This window comes from Giraffa tippelskirchi, chromosome 5, assembly GCF_054371585.1.
Source record: "Giraffa tippelskirchi isolate mGirTip1 chromosome 5, T2T-mGirTip1v1.2.pri, whole genome shotgun sequence".
NCBI classification, from domain to species: domain Eukaryota; kingdom Metazoa; phylum Chordata; class Mammalia; order Artiodactyla; family Giraffidae; genus Giraffa; species Giraffa tippelskirchi.
In genome coordinates, this window is record NC_137279.1 from 135,559,175 (window position 1) to 135,579,955 (window position 20,781).

Below are 20,781 nucleotides of genomic sequence, written 5' to 3' on the forward strand. Positions count from 1 at the left end.
ACAGAGGATGAGCGGTTACTGTAGATGGACAATGGGGGGAATATCTATTTTATAATCAACAGATGATGTGCAGGGACAGGAAGAGAATTAAGGTCTAAGAAATAAGTTGGGGCTAGTCCAAAAGTAAAGGAATTGGAGTCTTATCTGCAGGCTGTTGGAAGCCACTCGATTTTTTAGCAAAGGTGTAAAAAGTGGTATTTCAGAGAGATCTGTCTGATGTTATGGCTAGAATGATTTAACAGGAAGATCAGAAGTAATAAAACTAGTTAGGAAGCATCACACAGTCCAGAAATAAAGGATAGGAGGGTCTGGACTGGAGAAGCACCCGTGACAACAGAGAGGACCCTGCAGGGGATGAGTTCTATTTACAGAAGTAGCAGAACATCATAACTGATGGAGTTGAAAGGGCAGGGGAGGAAAAAGGCCCAGGTCAGCACTTGGACAGATACTTATAGAACTCCTGTTCTGTACCAGGCACTATACTAGGCCCTAGGGGACAATGATCAACGAAAGCACATCAGAAAAAACTACCAAATGGGGTGCCTTTGGTGGAATTCTCAGAAGAGAGTTCAAACTCTCCCTGGCATGGTGAAGTCAGTTCTCTCCATCAACACAGGAACAAACCATAGAAAATTGGTGGACAGAATGTGTTGCTGGATTCCTCTGACCTAGATTCACATTTTGAGAGCTGAGCTGTACTCAGACACATCCAACTGACGGCAGCTCTGGTAGATGGCCGACGTCTAAGCTCGTAAGACACTAACGGGGCTGGCTCCCATTTCAGTTTCCATTGGCAGCAGTCAACGGCTCATCTGAATTTAGAGTCTCTGTCCTTTACCCTTTTCCATTTATTTTTTATTATCTTTATCTACTCACTCTCAAAGCACATGGAAAAAAATCACTTTAACATTTGTGTGCCCTCTGTCTCCAGCAGGGTCTCATTGTTTCTTGGCTGAATTGAGTTGGCAAAAGATCACAAAAAAAAAAAAAAAAAAATTACCCAGGATGGTTTGTGCCTCATGGGCTGAAATTGTGCATCACAGAATGGCCTATGTGATACTCTCACCAAGCCAACACCAGTACCCTTGATGTGGAACAGATTAGGAAATGTGTCAGTTGAGCTGGAGGGAGGATGGTTGAGTTTTGGGTTACTGTTTCTCCGTGAACATCACATGTATTAAATGCCATGGGTGTTGATGAGTATCCTATTGCTTGGCTGAAGGTTAATAAAGCATATGGTAAAACCTAGGCACTAAATTAGAAATGACATTTTAACCCTAAATCATTCTCCAACTTCTAGAGAAAACATGCACACAGATGGATACAATACCGGGATTTAGCCCATCCTTAGAAACAGTGACATGCAAGAGAAGCAAATTAAAAGTAAATATTCTGGGGGAGAGAGCTAAATTAGGAGTTTCGAATTAAAATATACACACTTACTATATGTAAAACAGATAACCAGCAAGGACCTACTGAATAACAAAACCACTCCAGAGGTACTCTATCCTTAATAATCATTTACTATTTCTCCCATTTTAATCTGTTTTTCACTTATGGTCACTGGGGGACCCGGTATTTCTCAAATACTATCTGCCTACAGATGTAAAAAACTTTGGAGATAGCTTACAACAAAGCCATTCCCTTTTATCTTTTTCTGGAGTGGGGCCAAATTCAAAGCTGTACCCACATATCCAGAGGTGACTCTTGGTACAGAGTTTCAACAACAAAAAATCTACACCCTGGAAAGTGATGAGTTCAATATAGATTAGCTACCAGTAGTTGTAATATCAATAGTGGTAATAATACATTTTAGGAGTGATGTTCATGTTAATTTAATTTGAAAAGCCTAAGTTAGTGATCTTTCAACTTTGTAACATACCCAAGAATCACACAAAGTGCACATTTGAAATGCGTATCACAGGAATTCCCTGGTGGTCTAGTATTACCACTTGGTCCTTCATTGCTGTGGGCCTGGGTTTGATCCCTGGTTGGGGAACTAAGATCCTGCATGGTGTGGCCAAAAAATAATAATAATAATAACGCATATATGTAGAATCCAGAAAAATGGTTCTGTTGAACCTATTTGCAGGGCAGGAGACAGACACAGACATAGAGAACAGACTTGTAGACACAGTGGAGGAAGGAGAGAGTGGGACGAATTGAGAGAGTAGCATGGACATATATACACTACCATGTGTTCAATAGATAGCTGGTGGGAAACTGCCGTATAACACAAGGAGCTCAGCTCGGTGCTCTGTGACAACCTAGAGGGGTGGGATTGAGGGGGGGAGGGAGGCTCAAGAAGGAGGGAATCTATATATATGCTTATAGCTGATTCACACGGATGTACAGTAGAAGCCAACACAACATTGTAAAGCAACTACCCTCCAATTAAATAAATAATGACATGCACATCACATTTCTGGGGTTGACCACAAGAAATTCAGCAGCAACCCTGGCATGGAGCCTAGGAACTCCTGCATGACTTGGATGCAGGTAATCTGCAGACCACACTGTGAGAAGCATGCCTCTGTCTGGAGTTCAGCAGACATCCTGTATCAGCATTTGAGGGCAGGGGGAGACGATTCATGCCAAAAGTAAATCACTGTGTTGCTGGACAGAAAATGCCCCCTAATATCATTCAGAATAGTATCTTATAAAATAAAACAACTGGCATAGCACTTCAGAGAAGTAACACTCATGTGATAAAAAAAAAAAAACATGTAGAAACTAGTATAGCCGCTATGGAGAACAGTGTGGAGATTCCTTTAAAACTGGAAATAGAACTGCTATATGACCCAGCAATCCCACTGCTGGGCATACACACTGAGGAAACCAGAATTGAAAGAGACACATGTACCCCAATCATCACAGCACTGTTTACAATAGCCAGGACATGGAAGCAACCTAGATATCCAATAGCAGACGAATGGATAAGGAAGTTATGGTACATATACACAGTGGAATATTACTCAGCTATAAAAATGAATGTATTTGAGTTAGTTCTAATGAGGTGGATGAAACTGTAGCCTATTATACAGAGTGATGGAGAAGGCAATGGCACCCCACTCCAGTACTCTTGCCTGGAAAATCCCATGGATGGAGGAGCCTGGTAGGCTGCAGTCCACGGGGTCGGTAAGAGTCAGACACGACTGAGCGACTTCACTTTCAATTTTCACTTTCATACACTGGAGAAGGAAATGGCAACCCACTCCAGTATTCTTGCCTGGAGAATCCCAAGGACGGCGGAGCCTGATGGGCTGCCGTCTATGGGGTCGCACAGAGTCGGACACGACTGAAGCGACTTAGCAGCAGCAGCAGCATACAGAGTGAAGGAAGTCAGAAAGAGAAACACCAATACAGGATATTAACTCATATATATGGAAATTAGAAACGGTACTGATGATCCTATATGCAAGACATTAAAAGAGACACAGATGTAAAGAGCAGACTTTTGGACTATCTGGGAGAAGGCAAGGGTGGAATGATTTCAGAGAATAGCACTGAAACATGTATTACCACATGTAAAATAGATGACCAGTGCAAGTTCAATGCATGAAGCAGGGCACTCAAAGCTGGTGCTCTGGGACAACTCGGAGGGATGGAGTGGGGAGAGAAGTGGGAGGGGGGCTCAGGATGGGGGAACATGTGCACCCATGACTGACTCATGTCAATGTATGGCAAAAACCACCACAATATTGTAAAGTAATTAGCCTCCAATTAAATAAAGGAAAAATTTTAAAAGTTAAAAAAAAATCATGGTAGCAAATTTCAAAACATAAAGTTTATATTTCCATTTTAAGAACCAAAAAAAAACATGCAGAGCTTCACTAGATTATTGAAATACAAATGCCTATGAAAAGCTAATTTCTTTAAAATACTGTGTCTTTTTAGGGGAAATGCTTACAGAATAAACAGTATCATGTGTTCTGTCTAGTTCCTTTCTCTCTGTTGATAATGTTTGCATATTAAAATACAGCATATCTGCAATAAGTGCTTAGTACTCTAATTCTCTTTGGCTACATAAGGCTCTTAGACTTGAATAGGAAAGTCTGAAGGTCTGAAGTCCTGTGGCTTGAAAGTAAACAGGACACTAAATTCTTCAAGTAGAAATAGTGGAAAGAGGAGGGAAACTTGGGTGGGAAGTATTGTGTGCTCCCATCCCTGAGCTTGTTAGGAAGAATTTGAAAAGGTGCCCCTAGAGAGAGCACCCACACTGATTAAAGCCGGAGTTCCAGTGACAAGTATCAATTGCACAGAAGGATGCAGCACAAGCACTGACAGGAAGCTCTTCTTTGCTTCCAGAAAGTTGAGCTCTAGTGAGTGTGTCTTATAGGAAATTGCATCAGGAGATTTTAGGAAGATTTCAAGAGTTACTGAAATGGTAAAATGCACTGCTGAAAGATTATTCATCCATTTGTTCAACATTTAACAAATGTGTTGAGCGCCTGCCCCATGCCAGGCCCTGCACAGAGAGCCAGTGATGTGTCTGTGCCTCTCTGGAAGCTTCATCCACTCTCCTGTGATGACTTGGTTGCCTTAACTCAATTCAATCCAAGCAATTCAATCGATTGCCTAAAGGGGCAGAGGTCAAAATACATACAGTAGGGATACAAAAATGTGTTGCTCTCTGAACCAATTGATGACAGTCAGCTAGTTGCCTTCTCCAACTTCTATGCCACCTTTCCTTCTTATTAATTGAACCTTGAGTTTTAAATGAACATATTGCCACTTGGAACAAAGTCCACACCTCTCAGCTTTCTTTGTCCTAGGTATAACAATGAGACTAAGTATTGTCCAATGATATGAAATTAGTGGTGCTGGGTATGAGATCCAGGAAGCCTGGATTTGAAAGAGAGGAGTTGTGCCCTTCTCCCTACCCTGAACCTTGAAAAAAAGATGTGATGGCTGGAGCACAAACAGCTATTTCATACCACGAGGACAAGGGCTACATAACAGAGCAAAAAGCTAGAAGAACCTCAGCCTGTGATGACTGTCAAGTCCACACAGTGCACTACAACCTTAAAACTCCTTTCACATGAAAGGGAAAGAAACTTTTAAAAGTTGTTTAGAGGGGGCAGGTACTTTCTGTCATAGCCAAATTTAGTTCTCAATGATAAAAGCTGTTTGTCTTCACTAGCCATGAACAGAAAACCCAGGTCAAACTGGCTAAAACCGTGAAGGAGAATTATTGGTCCCTGTAGTTCTAAAATAACATAGACTTTAGGGTAGGTTTGATAGGTCTGCTCAATGATGCTGACAAAGAACCAGACTCTGTCTTCCCTTCTACAGATGAACTTAACTATAAAGCTGGCTCCTCTCCAGGGGAGCACAGTGGTTGCCACCAGCTCCTGGCTACTTGCCTCCTCACTCCCATTCAGGGAGAGGGACATCAGTTCTCTCAGAAAAGTAAGGAAGTTTCTTTCCAATCTTGTCCATTCTTATTGGTTCAAATTGATCATCTGTTCATCCCCAAACCGCTAATGGAACTGGGGGTGAATTTCTCTGGAGCTAGTTTCCTGACTGCATCCAGGCACAATGGAGCACCACAAACAAATTCATAGGGGTACAATGGCAGAAATATAAAATTTTCAAAAAGAATACTGATATACCTGTCAGACATCACACACTGTTCTACTATTAAGTTGTTTGGACCTAACTACTTAATAAATAAAAGCGTTAGATTTGCTAGAGTTTATTTTTTTGTTTTGGTTTGGGTTTCACTCTTTTTTCTTGGCCTGAAGGCCCCATGAAAATATTACTAGCACACTTATGGGTACTGTGAACCAAGAGAGGAACCTTTGGCATAGAGTCTCAGTCCTGCAGTCAGAGGTAGAATTAGCTTCCCCCAGATAATGTGGGCTTCACAGGGAGGTGTGGATATACAAATGAAAACCCAGGTAACTACTAAGAAAGCAGAGAATGAATGTGTGGGAAGCAACCACAATGTCCATAGGCCCTTGGAAGAGCTAAACCCTGCATTCTTAGAGAACTGCCTTTGTCTAGGAAAATACAATAAGGCCTTTGGGGTAAAAGGTGAGACCCTTGAAGGCTTGGAATCACCAGGAGACAACACAGCAAAAGAGAAAGCAAAAATGTCCTTTGTTAGAAGCAACAGGTATGTGGAGATAGGAAAAGAGCAGAGAAAAGGGAATGTGGAGAGATCTGAACTACAAAGCAGAGTCTTTGAAGAACACCAACATTTCTATTCTATTTTAAGTGTCTCTGTTACTGCAGTACTCCAATCTGCCAAGCTTGAGAACAATCTATTACTGTAGGTGAATAGGGCTTATTTTCCAGGCAGTCAAAGAGAGACTGGGGTCCCAGCTTATGTTGACATCGTTTAAAAGAGGGACAGTGCCTGTAAAATAATTATATTTCTAAAGGGATCTAATTCAGTGGGGCCAGAGATAACATATGAATATCAGCTACCTCCTTTCCCTTCTCAACCCCTCTCCCCAAATTGGTCAAAGTTATAGACAGGGCACAGACTGCTAAGTGGCTTCAGTCGTGTCCGACTCTGTGCGACCCCATAGACGGCAGCCCACCAGGCTCTCCCGTCCCTGGGATTCTCCAGGCAAGAACACTGGAGTGGGTTGCCATTTCCTTCTCCAATGCATGAAAGTGAAAAGTGAAAGTGAAGTCGCTCAGTCATGTCCGACTCTTCGCGACCCCATGGACTGCAGCCTACCAGGCTCTTCTGTCCATGGGATTTTCCAGGCAAGAGTACTGGAGTGGGGTGCCATTGTGGTTCTCAATCCTGTCTACATATTATAGACATCTGGAGGGAGCATTTAAAAAGAAACAGTGACATTTTTCCCTACTCTAGACCAAGTCAAAAAAGAGTCTCTATGATTGGGGCCCAGAAACCTATATATTTTTTTAAAGTTCCCCAGACGATTCTAATGTGTGGCCCAAGTTGAGAACCGCTGGCCTAGGACATTCCACAAATCATGGAATGCAATTAGGTTGTACTAGAAAGCCTACTTTAGATCTTGAAAGGGAAGAGAGACTCCTTAACTTGGGAGTGGAGGAGGAGGCTGGGGAAGGGTTGATATTGTTCCTCTTTGTCCCACTTAAATTCTCTCCACCAAACCAAGACCACTAGAAAAGGCCTGGACTGAGTCATGAGAACGAGGGTGTAGTCCTAGTTTTGCAGTTCAGTTCACTATCTTTGTGTGATTTTAGGTAAGTCACTTAATTTTTTATCTCTCTGAACCTCCATAAAAGAGAAGTGGGCTTGATGAAATGACATCACTTTCCCAAGCGTTCAAAGTACCTTCTCAACACTGTCTGACACTAGCAAAGGCCAAATCCAGGAGAAAACCACAATTTCTCTCCCCATTTCAGAAATGTAAAACAGAGAGCCCAGGAAACACCCCACATAAGTAGGTGAGGTGGGGTGGCTGCTTTCTTCATCAGCCATGGTTTGGTTGTCATTTACAGGGGATTTGGGTTTCTTGTACAAGATATGTGTGGATAACAGCTGTTTTCTTAAATACCAATCCATTTATTTTCAGGGATCCTATTAATTCAGAGGAAGAATAGAAGAGCAAATGGTATACTTCTTTGGAAGTTTGATTTCTCTTTTTCTGGTTATTTTTCCTCCTATCTCCCATAAGTGTCTGCTCTTCTTTTAAAATATGAATATTTTAAAATATTCAATAGCTTTCTTCTTAAAACAGTGGTTTTCAACCAGAGGCAACTTTGTCCTCTCTTTCCCTCAAGGAAACATCCAACAATATCTGGAGATATTTTGTTATTATGTGAGGGGTGAGGGGGGTGGATGCTACTGATATATAGTGCGTAAAGGCCAAGGATGCTCAACCTCCTATAACACACAGGACAGCCCCCAAAACAAATAATTATCCAGCCCAAAATGTCGACAGTGCTGAGATTAAAAAAACCCATCCTAAAACATGAGTAAGATCTGTGAACCTTGTTTCACAGAAATTTTCATTTCTGAGCATATCATAGTTGAGGGGCTTTTATTCCTGATGCATTTAGCAGCTGCAAAGACTCCTGAAGATCAAGTAGTTCATGGCAACAAGAGAGTCCTTTAGAAGCAGGGAATTAAATAGCTATATACAATCCCAGTGGGCTTCCCAGGTGGCACTAGTGGTAAAGAACCACCCCCCACCAGCCACAGCAGGAGACATAAGAGATGAGGGTTCAATACTTGGGTGGGGAAGATCTCCTGGAGGGGGGCAGGGCAACCCACTCTGGTATTTTTACCTGGGAAACCCCATGGACAGAGGAGCCTGGTGGCTACAGTCCATGGGATCACAAAAAAGTTGGACACAACTGAAGTGACCTAGCATGCAAGCATGCATGCAATCCCAATATTTATTCATTTTTTGTGTAACATTATTTACAGATATTGGAACTATTTATGGGCAAACATTAGTAACTGTAAGACAATCACAGAAATTGCCTTTACAAGTACGAAATCTTAAGAGGTTTTTGTTACTGGCCTTTGAGAGAAGTGGACTTTGGGGCCCCTAGAAACTGAGATGTTCAGGCTTCTTCACTGACAAATTCAGTGGGAGATAAACAGGTTCTGTTTTGAGTATGTACATGTGTTAAAAATAGTCTGAAGGACCTACTCAAACTTAATAGTAATTTCCCATAAGGAAAGGGAGAAAAGAAAAGACAACGATGGAATAGAGGGGGAGAAGGACGGCTTCAACTTTTTAAATTCAGCTTTTGTGAAATATAATTTCCATACAGTAAAATTCACAAGCTTTAAATGTTCAGTTCAGTGGGCTTTGACAAATGTGTATAGTTGCATTAAGTCCAATAGAACTTTTTTCGTATTTGACTCTTATACAGGAAGTTTGTGTTATGTATTTTTATAACTTGTATTTTAATTTATAATTTAAAAACATGTTTTTAGAAGAACTGTTTGAAATTATGTAATCATACATCACCTCATTTCTAAAGTAGCTTACGAAGATGGAAGGAGTATAGCAAAATAACCCAACTGGAAATGAAAGGGAAAGATGGTGTAAAAGGGGAACAATAATTTAAACTGGAGCCAAGTTTAATAATGTAAACTGTGAATTCTCATTTCCTCTTTACGTGTAGGACAATTAGAGTTTAAGTTTCCAATCAGTCATCTTCTCTTGTATGTCTGAAAGCTTCATTGAGTTTAGGCTCCTATTTAGCAAATCCAATTTGCTATCCTTCATTTTAAATAGTCATGATAGCTTATACCATCAGTGTATTTCAAAAGCTCATTGAAAGCTAATCCTCAAATATTGTCTGCCATGAGAAAACAAGAGCTACATGAGCTAAATTTTAAAACTAAAGTTACCTGTGGTACTAACAAAGAAGGTAGAGGGTAACTTAAAGTAGCTTTCTATGAAAGGCCAACTTATGCTGAAATTCAAGAACCAAGTCTTATAAAACCGTGAAGCCCCCTGTATAGGGCAGTGATTTGCTACAGCCAGCTTACCCAGGCCAACTGTTACATTTTTGGGAATTTTGACAGGTGCTTATTAAACACATCTATTATTAAAAATCAAATTGTATAAACTTATGATTAAATAAGTTTTGTTTTAAAAAAGGTAATAACTTCCTAATTATATTATTACATTTTACCATTCAGTTCAGTTCAGTCGCTCAGTTGTGTCTGACTCTTTGCGACCCCATGAACCGCAGCACGCCAGGCCTCCCTGTCCATCACCAACTCCCTGAGTCCGCGCAAACCCATGTCCATCGAGTCGGTGATGCCATCCAGCCATCTCATCCTCTGTCGTCCCCTTCTCCTCCTGCCCTCAATCTTCCCAGCATCAGGGTCTTTTCCAAAGAGTCGGCTCTTCGTATCAGTATTGGAGTTTCAGCTTCAACATCAGTCCTTCCAATGAACACCCAGGACTGATCTCCTTTAGGATGAACTGGTTGGATCTCCTTGCAGTCCATGGGACTCTCAAGAGTCTTCTCCAACACCACAGTTCAAAAGCATCAATTCTTCTGCACTCAGCTTTCTTTATAGTCCAACTTTCACATCCATACATGACCACTGGAAAAACCATAGCCTTGACTAGATGGACCTTTGTTGGCAAAGTCATGTCTCTGCTTTTTAATATGCTATAGCCGTGCTCTTACAGTTGTTTACATCTGTTTGTGTATATGGTAGTGTTATAGAACAGTGTGCCCGTGCACATCCCTTCTCAATGCCATATTCAGTAATATCACAGTGGTAACTTGAAATTGGCTACGGTGAGAATGTTTGCACCACAGAAATCAGCAAAGCTACAAAACAGGACTTAATTTGTCATTTTACTGATTTTCTAGACATAAGAAAGTGATGGAAAAAATTTTTAAACTTTTAATTTTGTGTGGGGGTATGTATGCTCAGTCACTAGGTCAAGTCCAGCTCTTTGTGACCCCATGGCCTATAACCCTCCAGGTTCCTCTACCCATGAAATTCCCAAGCAAGAATACTGGAGCAGGCTGCTGTTTCCTTCTCCAGTATTGGGGTATAGCCAATTAACAATGTGATAGTTTCAAGCGAACCGGGAAGGGACTCAGCCATACATATACATGTATCCTTTCTTCCCTAAACCCCCCTCCCATCCAGGCTGCCACATAACACTGAGCAGAGTTCCATGTGCTATACAGTAGGTCCTTGTTGGTTATCCATTTTAAATATAGTAGTGTGTACATGTCCATCCCAAATTCTGATGGGAAAAATTTTAATTATGCAGATTAAACTTAAAAGTGAATCATGTGTGTAACCATTACATTTAGGGAAAATGAGGAAATATTCTTCCAATATTCAAAAGCTACTATGTACTTTAGCAATGAAGTCACTTATATCATTGCCAAACATTGTTTCATCCATCTTACTGTTGTTAACAAAATATCACCCAGCAGCCATTTTGGAATTGTTATACTGATTTGTCAGTTGCAACTATTGGTTTGGCCTCAAATGCACAAACTGCAAAAATCAACAGAAGCATTCTGTGAGAATCAATTGGTAATATGAAAATTACAGTCGGGAGCGCTGAAGTCTTTATTATTATTTATAGATTATATGCTACCCATCCTTTATAATATAGTAAAATTTATAATAAACTTCTATGGGTATATTAGGCATATATTTTCCCACAGATTTACCAGCATACTACCACCTGGAGCTGAAGATCTCAGGGCACTGAACATATGCTAAAGACTTTTTTCTTTAGCCTGTACCCAGGCTATGAGTACAGTTTTGTAGAGCAATTAGAATTCCCAATGGTGATTTTCTTCACACTGTACCAGAAAAGAAACAAAAAAGAATGCTCTTTCGTGTGCACAGACTCTCCTCTAACCCCCAAGCAACTCTTTCACAAATGACCAAGCACACCAGGTAGAGGATTTTGAATGTCTCAAACAAAACAATCACAATTATTGCAAAAAAAAAAAAAATGTTTAAATGGGTACCTGATGAGATAACCAAGGAATCATTTGCTCATACGTAAACTAAGCATTAATCCACCAGTGGTGGGGTCCGAGTCAACAGAGCTGGACATGGGTATCAGTACAAAGTGTGCATGTTTGGCCATTTCTCATCTCTCACCTTTGAGCTTGCCGTTCTGCTACTCTAGAGGTGATAATGCCTCTTCACTCACTGTCCTTTTCTATTCCTGAAGGCTTTTCTCTTCCTTCATCTACTTAAAAAACAGAGTAGCTATCTCTGAGGAAACCAACCTTTGTAGTCTAATAGCAAACTCAGACAACTTCAGGGGCCAGACCTTCTCCATCCAAAATTCACTTAAATGCAAACTTTTAAAATATGTGCATGTCAAATAAACTGTATCTACAGGAAAAATTAGCCCACAGACTGTCAGTTGGTGAGCTCTGAGTCTAATCTTTCAAGGGCTATTCACAAAGGTGGCAGATTGGATGTGACCACAAAATGGTGGGCATTTGGAGGCTGACTCACCTGGACCTGAATCCTGGATTTCTGTCTTCATGTGTGACCTTGGACAAATTACTGAATTTGTCTGAACCTTGGCTTTCTTACCTGTAAAATGAATTGTTGCAGAAAGGAGTGAAAATAGATGAACCATCAATAATTAGAAGATAGCTCCATAAACACTTCAGTTCTTTCTTGTTATTGAATGACCCAAGGGAAGCTGAAAGATCATCCAGTTCCCAATACCCAGGGAAGTTAATTTTTGATGATGAGATTTTAGGAGCTGAATTTAGGGTGTAGGTATCTGGAGAAGCAAAGCCAGGGCATGACCTCAGTAGTCAAGTAGGCAGCTGTCTACTGTACTTACTCAAGACCTAAGGATAAGACTGTGGGGGATTTGTATCTGCTACATAACTAGTCATAGAGAAGCATGGCAGAGGGAAGAAGGGAGGGAAGAATGCCAGACTTTGCATTTAGGGAGGGGTGCTTTGGTCTGATTTTTTTCCTCTCCACCCCTTGAGTCAAAAATTTAAATCAGGGCTGTAACTCACCCAGAGAATTGCTATTTGTTCCTTCTGCCCCTACTCTGCTCCTCAGCCCTCCACAGAGCTCAGAATGGTCTTATAAGAGTTAGGAGGGTGGGGGGGTGGGGGGTGGGGTCCCAGCCTTCCACAGAAACCATTGTGTTTGAGGATTCCTTCCAGAAATAGTTTTTGTGACTTGTGGTTGTAGTTTGAATAACAGAAGAAATTTTTCCTCCACATTTTCATGTGGCCCATATGATCTGAGTAAAAGCAGCAGCTCCAAACATGAGATAATTTATGGAGGAAATGTCAGCTAGCTTGGAAGGAAATATTTGGCATTGAAAGTTTGCCCAGATTTAACTAAAAAGAACCATGTAACTTCATTCTTAGGATCTATACAACCCATCAATTCAGAGAGGTTGTTTAAAAGACAGCCTCACTCTGGTTGTGTTCATTTTGAGCTGCTCCATGGAAACACTATTAAAAAATGAAGACATGATATTAATTCTAGAATGTCATTCAGAGCTATTTGACTGAGCCTTAAAAGGACTGCCAGGACCTGATGCCTGGTATATTGTCAAATTCTCAATAAACTCTTGATGGATGGGTGGAAAAATAAAAGTATGAATGATTTTAGATATCCAGGAGCAATGAAAAGTGTGCTTGACATCATATAGTGTATATCTCAATAAATCTATAATGAGTTGTTTTATTGAGTTGGTTCCACTTTGATATGTTAAGATGAATACATATGTATGCTTCATAGGAAGATCCGGTATGAGCAAGCCAAGAATGTGCTCTGTTTCCTAAACATCTTTAAACACCTTCTGTACAACTTTGCTTCGGTATTTGACCAATGCGTCGTACATTGTTCTGTGAAACAACAAGGCCTGGGAATTTTTTCAAAATAAGTGAGGTAGTACAAAGAAACCATGAGTAAGTAACAAGTGAGAGAATGAAATTGCCTTCCAGATCCTTGGATGAGAAAATTCCCAGAAATGTTGGGAACTGCCGGAAATGCCTGGTTGTTAATGCAACTAGCCATGCAAATTATCTTGGGCTGGAAGCCAGACATTTCCCACTCTGTTTTGTGACAGCTCCCCTCTGGGGAGCCATGTGGGTTTCTTCGGATGAGCAGCTGTGTAACAGACTACCAAGACGTGGCCAAGATGATTCTCAGAGCCATTTCCTCTCAGGGCTACGTGCCTTCTTCACTAAGGAGATGCCTGTGTCAGAAGTGACACTGACTCATTTTACTGCTAGTTTACCCTTGACCGAGCTTAAATTATAGATTATCATCTTCTGAAGGCAGAGTCCATGCCCAGGTTAACTTGGCATCTTGTTTAGGTTCCCACCTTCCATTGCCATTGTGCCAGGCCTGAAGGGGGACCTCCAGGATGACAGTGGAATTGGACGGAACGCCAGTTGTATCCTGTCCTGAGTAGCTCAGTTGGTAAAAACTATGCCTGCAATGCAGGAGACCCGGTTTCAATTCCTGGGTCGGGAAGATCCCCTGGAGAAGCGATAGGCTACCCACTCCAGTATTCCTAGGCTTCCTTGGTGGCTCAGCTGGTAAAGCATCTGCCTGCAATTCAGGAGACCTGGGTTTGATTCCTGGGTCAGGAAGATCTCCTGGAGGAGGGCGTGGCAACCCACTCCAGTATTCTTGCCTGGAGAATCCCCATGGACAGAAGAACTTGGTGGGCTACAGTTCATGGGGTGGCAAAGAGTCAGACATGACTGAGCAACTAAGCACAGCACAGCACACACAATGAGTGGAATAACTCCTTTGGGAAATGGCAAAAGTCAGAAAAGAAGTTCAGAACAGCAATTTAGCCTCTCAGATCTGTAGAAATCTGTGTGTTACCCGGAATCAGGGGCCTCTGGGGACCTTGTAGCATGTACACGGTTTAGGGGCTTTCTCCTTTTCATTCTGGCTCCCAGGGCAGTGAGAAGCAGTCCCTGGGGTTAAAAGAACACTTTACACACAGCTTTGGAGCAATACACCTCCTCCACCCCTTTTTAGGAAAAAATGTTGGGACATAGAACTAAACAGCCCAACAGCCGCATTCTCAGGATATTTGAAATGATGCTCATCTTTTAACAAAGGCTGCCGTACATCCACAAAGCAGAAGCAAAACCTGTTCCTCCGCCTCATGGTGGTCCATCATTGAGCTCTTAGAGGTGATGCCCTGCCAGGAGGGCTGCAAGCACATCCTCACATCCTCCCAGTGCCGTTCCAGCACAACAGATGCTAGAGAGACACACAATCTCCTGAATCTTTTTCTGTGTATTCCCCTCTGGATGGCAAGCGCCCTGCGTTCTGTATATACATACATCTCCTGAACCCAGCTATAAATAAATGCAAGCTGTCTTATTCAGACAATAACAACACATAAGAAAAAAAGAAAATAATCACTAACAGGAAAAGAAAAACTCGTTCTTTGTCCCAAAAGATGGAAACCCTTTGTGTTTAGAATAAGCACCTTTAGCTTTTTCATGGAAAAAATGTAATTTTTTATTTATTATCTATAGTTACCACTTCCTAAATCCTTTTAATTTAGAAAGACTACGCCTGAGAGAGCTTTTGTAATTTTTCTTCCATAGTTAAGCAGAACTACTCACTGCTCCAAACGGGGTCTGTTCTATTATTAAAAGTCATTTCTTTTGGCATATTTTTAAACCTGTCTTAAAATGATAACCATGGGGCCTTGATAAATTAATTGCAAAGCTTCTCCTAAGGTGGCTTCAGTGGTTTCATTTAGACATTTATTTTAAGAGTATCTCTCAATAGAATTTATCAGTGAATTACTTTATGTATTCCCATCATTAAATTATTTCCCCACTAAGAATATTGTAATTCCTTTCCTCATAGTGATGAAAAAAAGTGAAACTATCCTCAAACAATGTTAGGTTGGGTACTGACCCTTATGTCAGTAATTTTAGGAATGTTCCCACCAGAAGTTATAAATCATACGTATAAGACCTGGAAGAGAAAGAAACATTAAAGAGTAAGGAAAAACAGCTGTTAGAATTTCACATAAACACCGTTAACTGAAGAACAACAAATCAAGCACATAGGAAGCGGGGGTGGTATTGTTCAAACTAGAAGGTGGGGGTGGGGGGTGCCAAGGCGGGTGGATAGGAGGGAGCATGGTGAGAGCTGAAGGCCGGATAAACAAAGCACACCAGGAAAGGAAGTATTCCGTGTCCGTTACTCCAGAGAAACTGGGCACTTTCTGAGGTAGGCATAACTTTGGAGATTCTAGTTTGTTCCTTCATGGTTAAACAAGAAGTCAGCACTGATAACATCCTTGATAACACTTCCTCTGGAATGTACAACATTCCATGTTTCTGCTTCATAGTCACCCCCGGACGAGCATGAGTCAGACTGAGGTGGGGAATTTGCCAGGCTGCTTATGGGACCATTGAGGTTATAGTCAGGCCTGTGAGGTCCATGCTATGCTTCTTTCTCTTTCAGCTCATCCTGTACTAAGAGCCATAGGTGATTTCTTTACCTCAAAACAGACTATCTTAAGTGTGAGATTAACGGGCAAAGTTTGCTAGAACAGTAGATGGGACTGCAGACTAGACACGTGAACCCTGTTTGTCTGATCATGCTGTGGTAAAATACTAGTAGCTAATTAAGGGATTAATACAGTGCCTAATTATATTCATTATCTTCATTTATCTTTCATAATAAATGTGTGAAAGACCATTATTATCCCAGTTTTATAGATGAGGAGTCTGCAGTACATGGGGTCACAAGGAGTCAGACACAACTGAGCAACTGAACAACAATAGATGAGGAAACTAAGAAGTGAAAAAAAAAAAAGAGCTTGAATTTCTATAGCTCACAAAGGAGAGAACTGAGACTCGAACCCAGGCCTTAGTCCAGAGTTCATGGTCTTAATGTGTCCCTTCCCACACAATGATAAAGGTAAGCTACTATTACTGTGTTTTGAAAGCAGCCAAAGGAAAGTCTCCATAAGATATAATTAAATAGCAATTCATAAGAGAAGAGAGTTACTTGGGTCTGGATTTTCTTCTCTTAAACAAACCTCTTCATATTATTTTGCAGCATATCCATTTCAAAAAGAGAGCTAAGTTGAATATATTGATAATTTGCTTAGAATAAGTCTTAGTTGTCCATGTATCGAATGGCTGCTGCTGCTGCGCTCTTCTGTCATGTCTGACTCTTTGGAACCCCATGGACTATAACCTGCCAGGATCCTCTGTCCATAAGATTTTCCAGGCAAGAATACTGAAGTGGGTTGCTATTTCCTCCTTCAGAGGATCTTCCCAACCCAGGGATTGAACCTGATTCTCTTTCATCTCCTGAGATGGCAGGCAGATCCTTTACCACTGAGCCACCTGGGAAGCCCGTATGTATTGAATAGGTCTAAGGTTTCTCAGTCTCGGTGTGAAAGAAGAGCCCACCCTACTGGTGGGTGATTCATCCGATGGGTCTGTCCCCTCAGGGAAAAATTTAAATTAAAAAGTGCAAGCGAGATGTCCAGTCAAATCCAAACTGTACCATGCCATAATAAGATTACTCATGAAAAGAGAATAAATAGTACCATGATTAATGGTACCATGGTCAGTTTTTACCATAAATTAAAAGTACCAAATAAGTGAAAAATAAATGATATAGTACTTTGTAGGACAAAGATTTTGCTGCAGCTCTGGAGGTTAAGAAAGAGAGCAAAGTGAGATGATTAATAAATTAAGTTTTGAGTTGCACAAATCTGGATTTAAACCTACCTGCCTGAGCTTGGTCAAGTTTTTTGACCTCTCTCAGTCCATTTTCTTGATCTGTAAAATGGGGACTTGGGGATTCAATAATACATATAAAATTGTTAGCATGGAGCTCTGCTTGTTCTTATTGTAATACAATTGTCTATTTGTCTGACAGTCTCCTCCAGTAGGCTGTGATCTCTTCAAACACTGGGTATTTTCCTGTTTATCTTTGCATCCCTGAGCCTTTGATATAACGCTTAAGCTCATCCCCACTCCTGATGTTTCCTTCTCTGTGAAGGATATTCCATATTACTTCTGGTTTCTGTCTGCCCTTGACATAGTCCCCACTAGGAAAAGAGAATGGTTTACCTGATGGTGAGTCACGAAGACCTTACCACCTATACTCTTCACATCCTCTTGGGAATGAAGTTTCTGCAGGGAGCTTGGTGTCTCTTCCACTCTTTCCCAACATAAATCTTACTGTCCAGTGGCTCTGTGACTGAATGTGCAAGAGACCTAACTCTGGGTTCTAGTAATGTGAGGCCCATTTCCACACAGATCTCGTGGGGTAAAGGAAGACCTAGCTGGAAATGTAGATTAGAACCAGACAATGAAATGATCTTGTTATACCTTCATGGCATGCCATTTTGGCAGATTCTTTCAAACGTATAGATAATGATAAAGAATGGAAAGAAGCTACATGAGTAAGCCCAAGATAATACTTGTTTTCATTTTTGATGTTTGGATATTTTTGGCGTTATGGGGTGGGGGTAGGGGGGTAGGGGAGGTTGTTATTTGCATTTTTGTTTTAATTTGTTGAGGGGTTGAAGATGAGATACCAATATTTTTAATTCTTTGTAGAATTCATCTGTCTTATTTTTAAGTTGTTTTGTACTAGGGTACTAATAAACCCTTCACTTGATGAATAGATTTGCTAAGTCAGTTTTTCTCCAAGTGTGGTCCAGGGACCATCTACCTCAGAATTACCCGGAGGGACCTCAGAATACAAATTTCTGTTCCTCACCTCAAATCTGTCAAACCAGAATCCCTAGGGGTGAGACCTTGGAATATGATTTTAACGTTCACCTCCCCCAGGGGATTTTTATGCTCATTGTATTAAAGATAGTACCTGCTAACAGACAAGTGAATTCAATTTATTAATAAATGCACCTAGAAGAAGGAATTATGTTTGTGCGTGTGTATATGCAGTTATTGCTAAATCAGTTAACTGACCGTTCTGATTGTTGCCATAATCCTTTTCCCTATAGACCAGAGCAGTCCTGCTAACTCAGCCAAGGATATCATCAAAACCCCAGTGGGGCCTTTTGTCTGTGTGTCTTTCTGATAGATCTTATGAACAAAAACTAGAAAAAATAATCATTTTAAAACCCTTAAAAACACTTTTAAAAGAACCCTTACAATTCTTCCAAAGAACCATAGTTACATCTGGTTTTCCTTTTCTGGTTTTAAGTGACTGGAGGTAATAGACAAACTTCAACACAGAGGAGCATGCTTAGGTATAGATTGCAAGCTTTTACCCTGCCACACTGCCCGCCTGTTGGCCGATGTGGAAGATGCTCTGCTTAGGCCCGCTTTGTATCTCTCTATAGATCATGCAACAGATGAGTGATCATCGCTACGACAAACTCACAGTGCCTGATGACACGGCCGCAAACTGCCTATACCTGAATATCCCCAGCAAAGGCCACGTCTTGCTGCACCGAACCCCAGAAGAGTACCCAGAAAGTGCAAAGGTAATAAAATCGTCCTTCCTGCCACAGTAGCTGGGGAGACCTCCTCGAAGCCTTCCTGCCTAAGGATTGTTTTCACGATCCAGTGACAAATAACAGGGGCTTCCTTTCCCCCTATACACATCGTTAGGAAAGCCGAAAGGATAACATAATTTAGGGCCAAAGGATAGTTTATTTAGCTCGCTCTTCTCATTTGTATCATTGGTCAGTAATGCATGCAGAGTAATTGAGATGATCATGCCTGGTATTCAGAGCCTTTCAAGTGAGTATTGGATCTCCGGAGTCTGTGCTCTAGCTCTGATTAAATGTACTTCCTGATACTCACATGCTCCTCAAGCACAGAGACCTAAACAGGTCAACTGTGTCATTATTTTCTGACAAATCTAAGCTGCCCCTCATCAGAGGGTCATTTATTCCTTAAGGCAGAGAAGAAGAGAGCTCATCGTAAGGGCTGCAGAAAAGCAGGGGCTACACATCCTAGGCAGCAAAGTCTTGAGAGAGCAGGAAGAAATATAAAATATTGCGCACTCAGAACCAGCCAGCTGGTCCCTACAAGTGTCTCTTCATTTGTGTTCTAAACAGGGAATTGCCTCCTCGGTATGGAATTCTTTCCTGGTCTGAGAGAAAGACTGGTCTTCCCAGTCTTTCAGAGCACTCTGCCAGTCTTACCTGTATACTTGAGTAATTTCAATTTAATCATACCAAACAGATCCAAGGGTGCTCATCCATAGGTCCTTCAAGGGTTCATATCCTTTTTAGGCATTTCAGCATCATCTCTCTGCCCAAAGGAACAAGATATTTATACGAAGCATTACAGGAGAGCCTTAATAGCCATTGATCTCTCTTTTTTTATATGTATGTATCTTAGGTTTAAAATTTTTATAAAACATTTTTGCTACCTTTTAAAAATGCTGTACTGTATAATTTCTAGGCTGATTCTCATAATCAGGATCTCCCTCAGCAGATTAAAAAGGGAGAAGGGGAAGAGGATAAACAGATTTTTTTTTTTCTATTTTCATGGCCAAAAGTGTGAATCTGAGGAAAATAGAGGACCCCTGATCCCCCAGACGGTGTCTTAACTAGCTCTCAGAGGAGTACTTGGTCTCATACCTAAATGTACATCAAAGTTGTTAAAAATACAGGTTCCTGGACTCCCACCCTGGAATCTGCAGTATCAGTAAGCACCCTGGTCACTGAACTTACTTGGGGAAATGGAGTTCTGGATCGTTCATACCTACCTCTTCAGCCACATCAACCATGTGATAGTGGGATTATCATTAACTGCTTCTGAATTCAGTCCTGAGTCTATCACCAAAAACAGTAACACTATTCGTGTTTATAGAGGGCTTTCTCTGTGCCAGGCACTGTGCCTGGAGTGCTGCATGCATTATCTTATTCATCCATTACAGCAGCCCATGCAGACACTAATATTACTCCAGTCTTACAGAAAAATAATCCCGTGGGGATGCCAATTGACTGAAATCACACTTGAAACCATGAGTTGACAGAATTGGGGCTGGAACGCAGCTCTAATTCCAGCACTCTTAATTAACCATGGTACCAAATTTTAAGGAACCAAGCACACTCTACAGAAGTGCAATCCAATGGTGGATTGGTTTTAGACAGTATATTTTCAAGTGATTTTTTTTAAACAATATGCTTTGACTTATCATCAGAGAAAAATCTGTTTACTGTTTATTTGAAGGTTTGACACATGCTTTCTTTCTGTTCATGTCAAAAGATGCTCTAAAATTCACACCTATCATTTAAAAGCATTTTGACCTGAAACCCTTCACTTAAATCATATTTTGGCAAATGTTTCTAGTTATCTTGTTAAGGAAAGAAACATTATAGTTGA

General features: G+C 41.0%; 1 protein-coding gene and 1 long non-coding RNA gene across 23 annotated transcripts in view; one reads left to right on the forward strand and one right to left on the reverse strand.

Annotated features, from left to right (window-relative positions):
- DDAH1 (dimethylarginine dimethylaminohydrolase 1) overlaps positions 1–20,781 on the forward strand; it is a 263,209-nt gene that overhangs the window by 239,022 nt on the left and 3,406 nt on the right. For all 21 annotated transcript variants that reach the window (XM_081490026.1, XM_081490025.1, XM_081490029.1 and 18 more), the window contains one exon: positions 18,783–18,926. In XM_081490026.1, the coding sequence (XP_081346152.1) occupies positions 18,783–18,926 (144 nt within the window). The remainder of the gene's footprint in view (positions 1–18,782; positions 18,927–20,781) is intronic.
- The window catches only part of LOC145506128 (uncharacterized), a 102,543-nt gene that overhangs the window by 66,152 nt on the left and 15,610 nt on the right, over positions 1–20,781 (reverse strand). Inside the window, exons 2-4 of one of the 2 annotated variants that reach the window (XR_014053561.1) lie at positions 15,359–19,701; positions 11,936–12,016; positions 11,128–11,262 (exon numbers count right to left, since the gene is read on the reverse strand). This is a non-coding gene — a long non-coding RNA (uncharacterized LOC145506128). Of the gene's footprint in view, positions 1–11,127; positions 11,263–11,935; positions 12,017–15,358; positions 19,702–20,781 lie in introns of those variants that run through there. The other variant, XR_014053562.1, reaches the window with a different exon arrangement.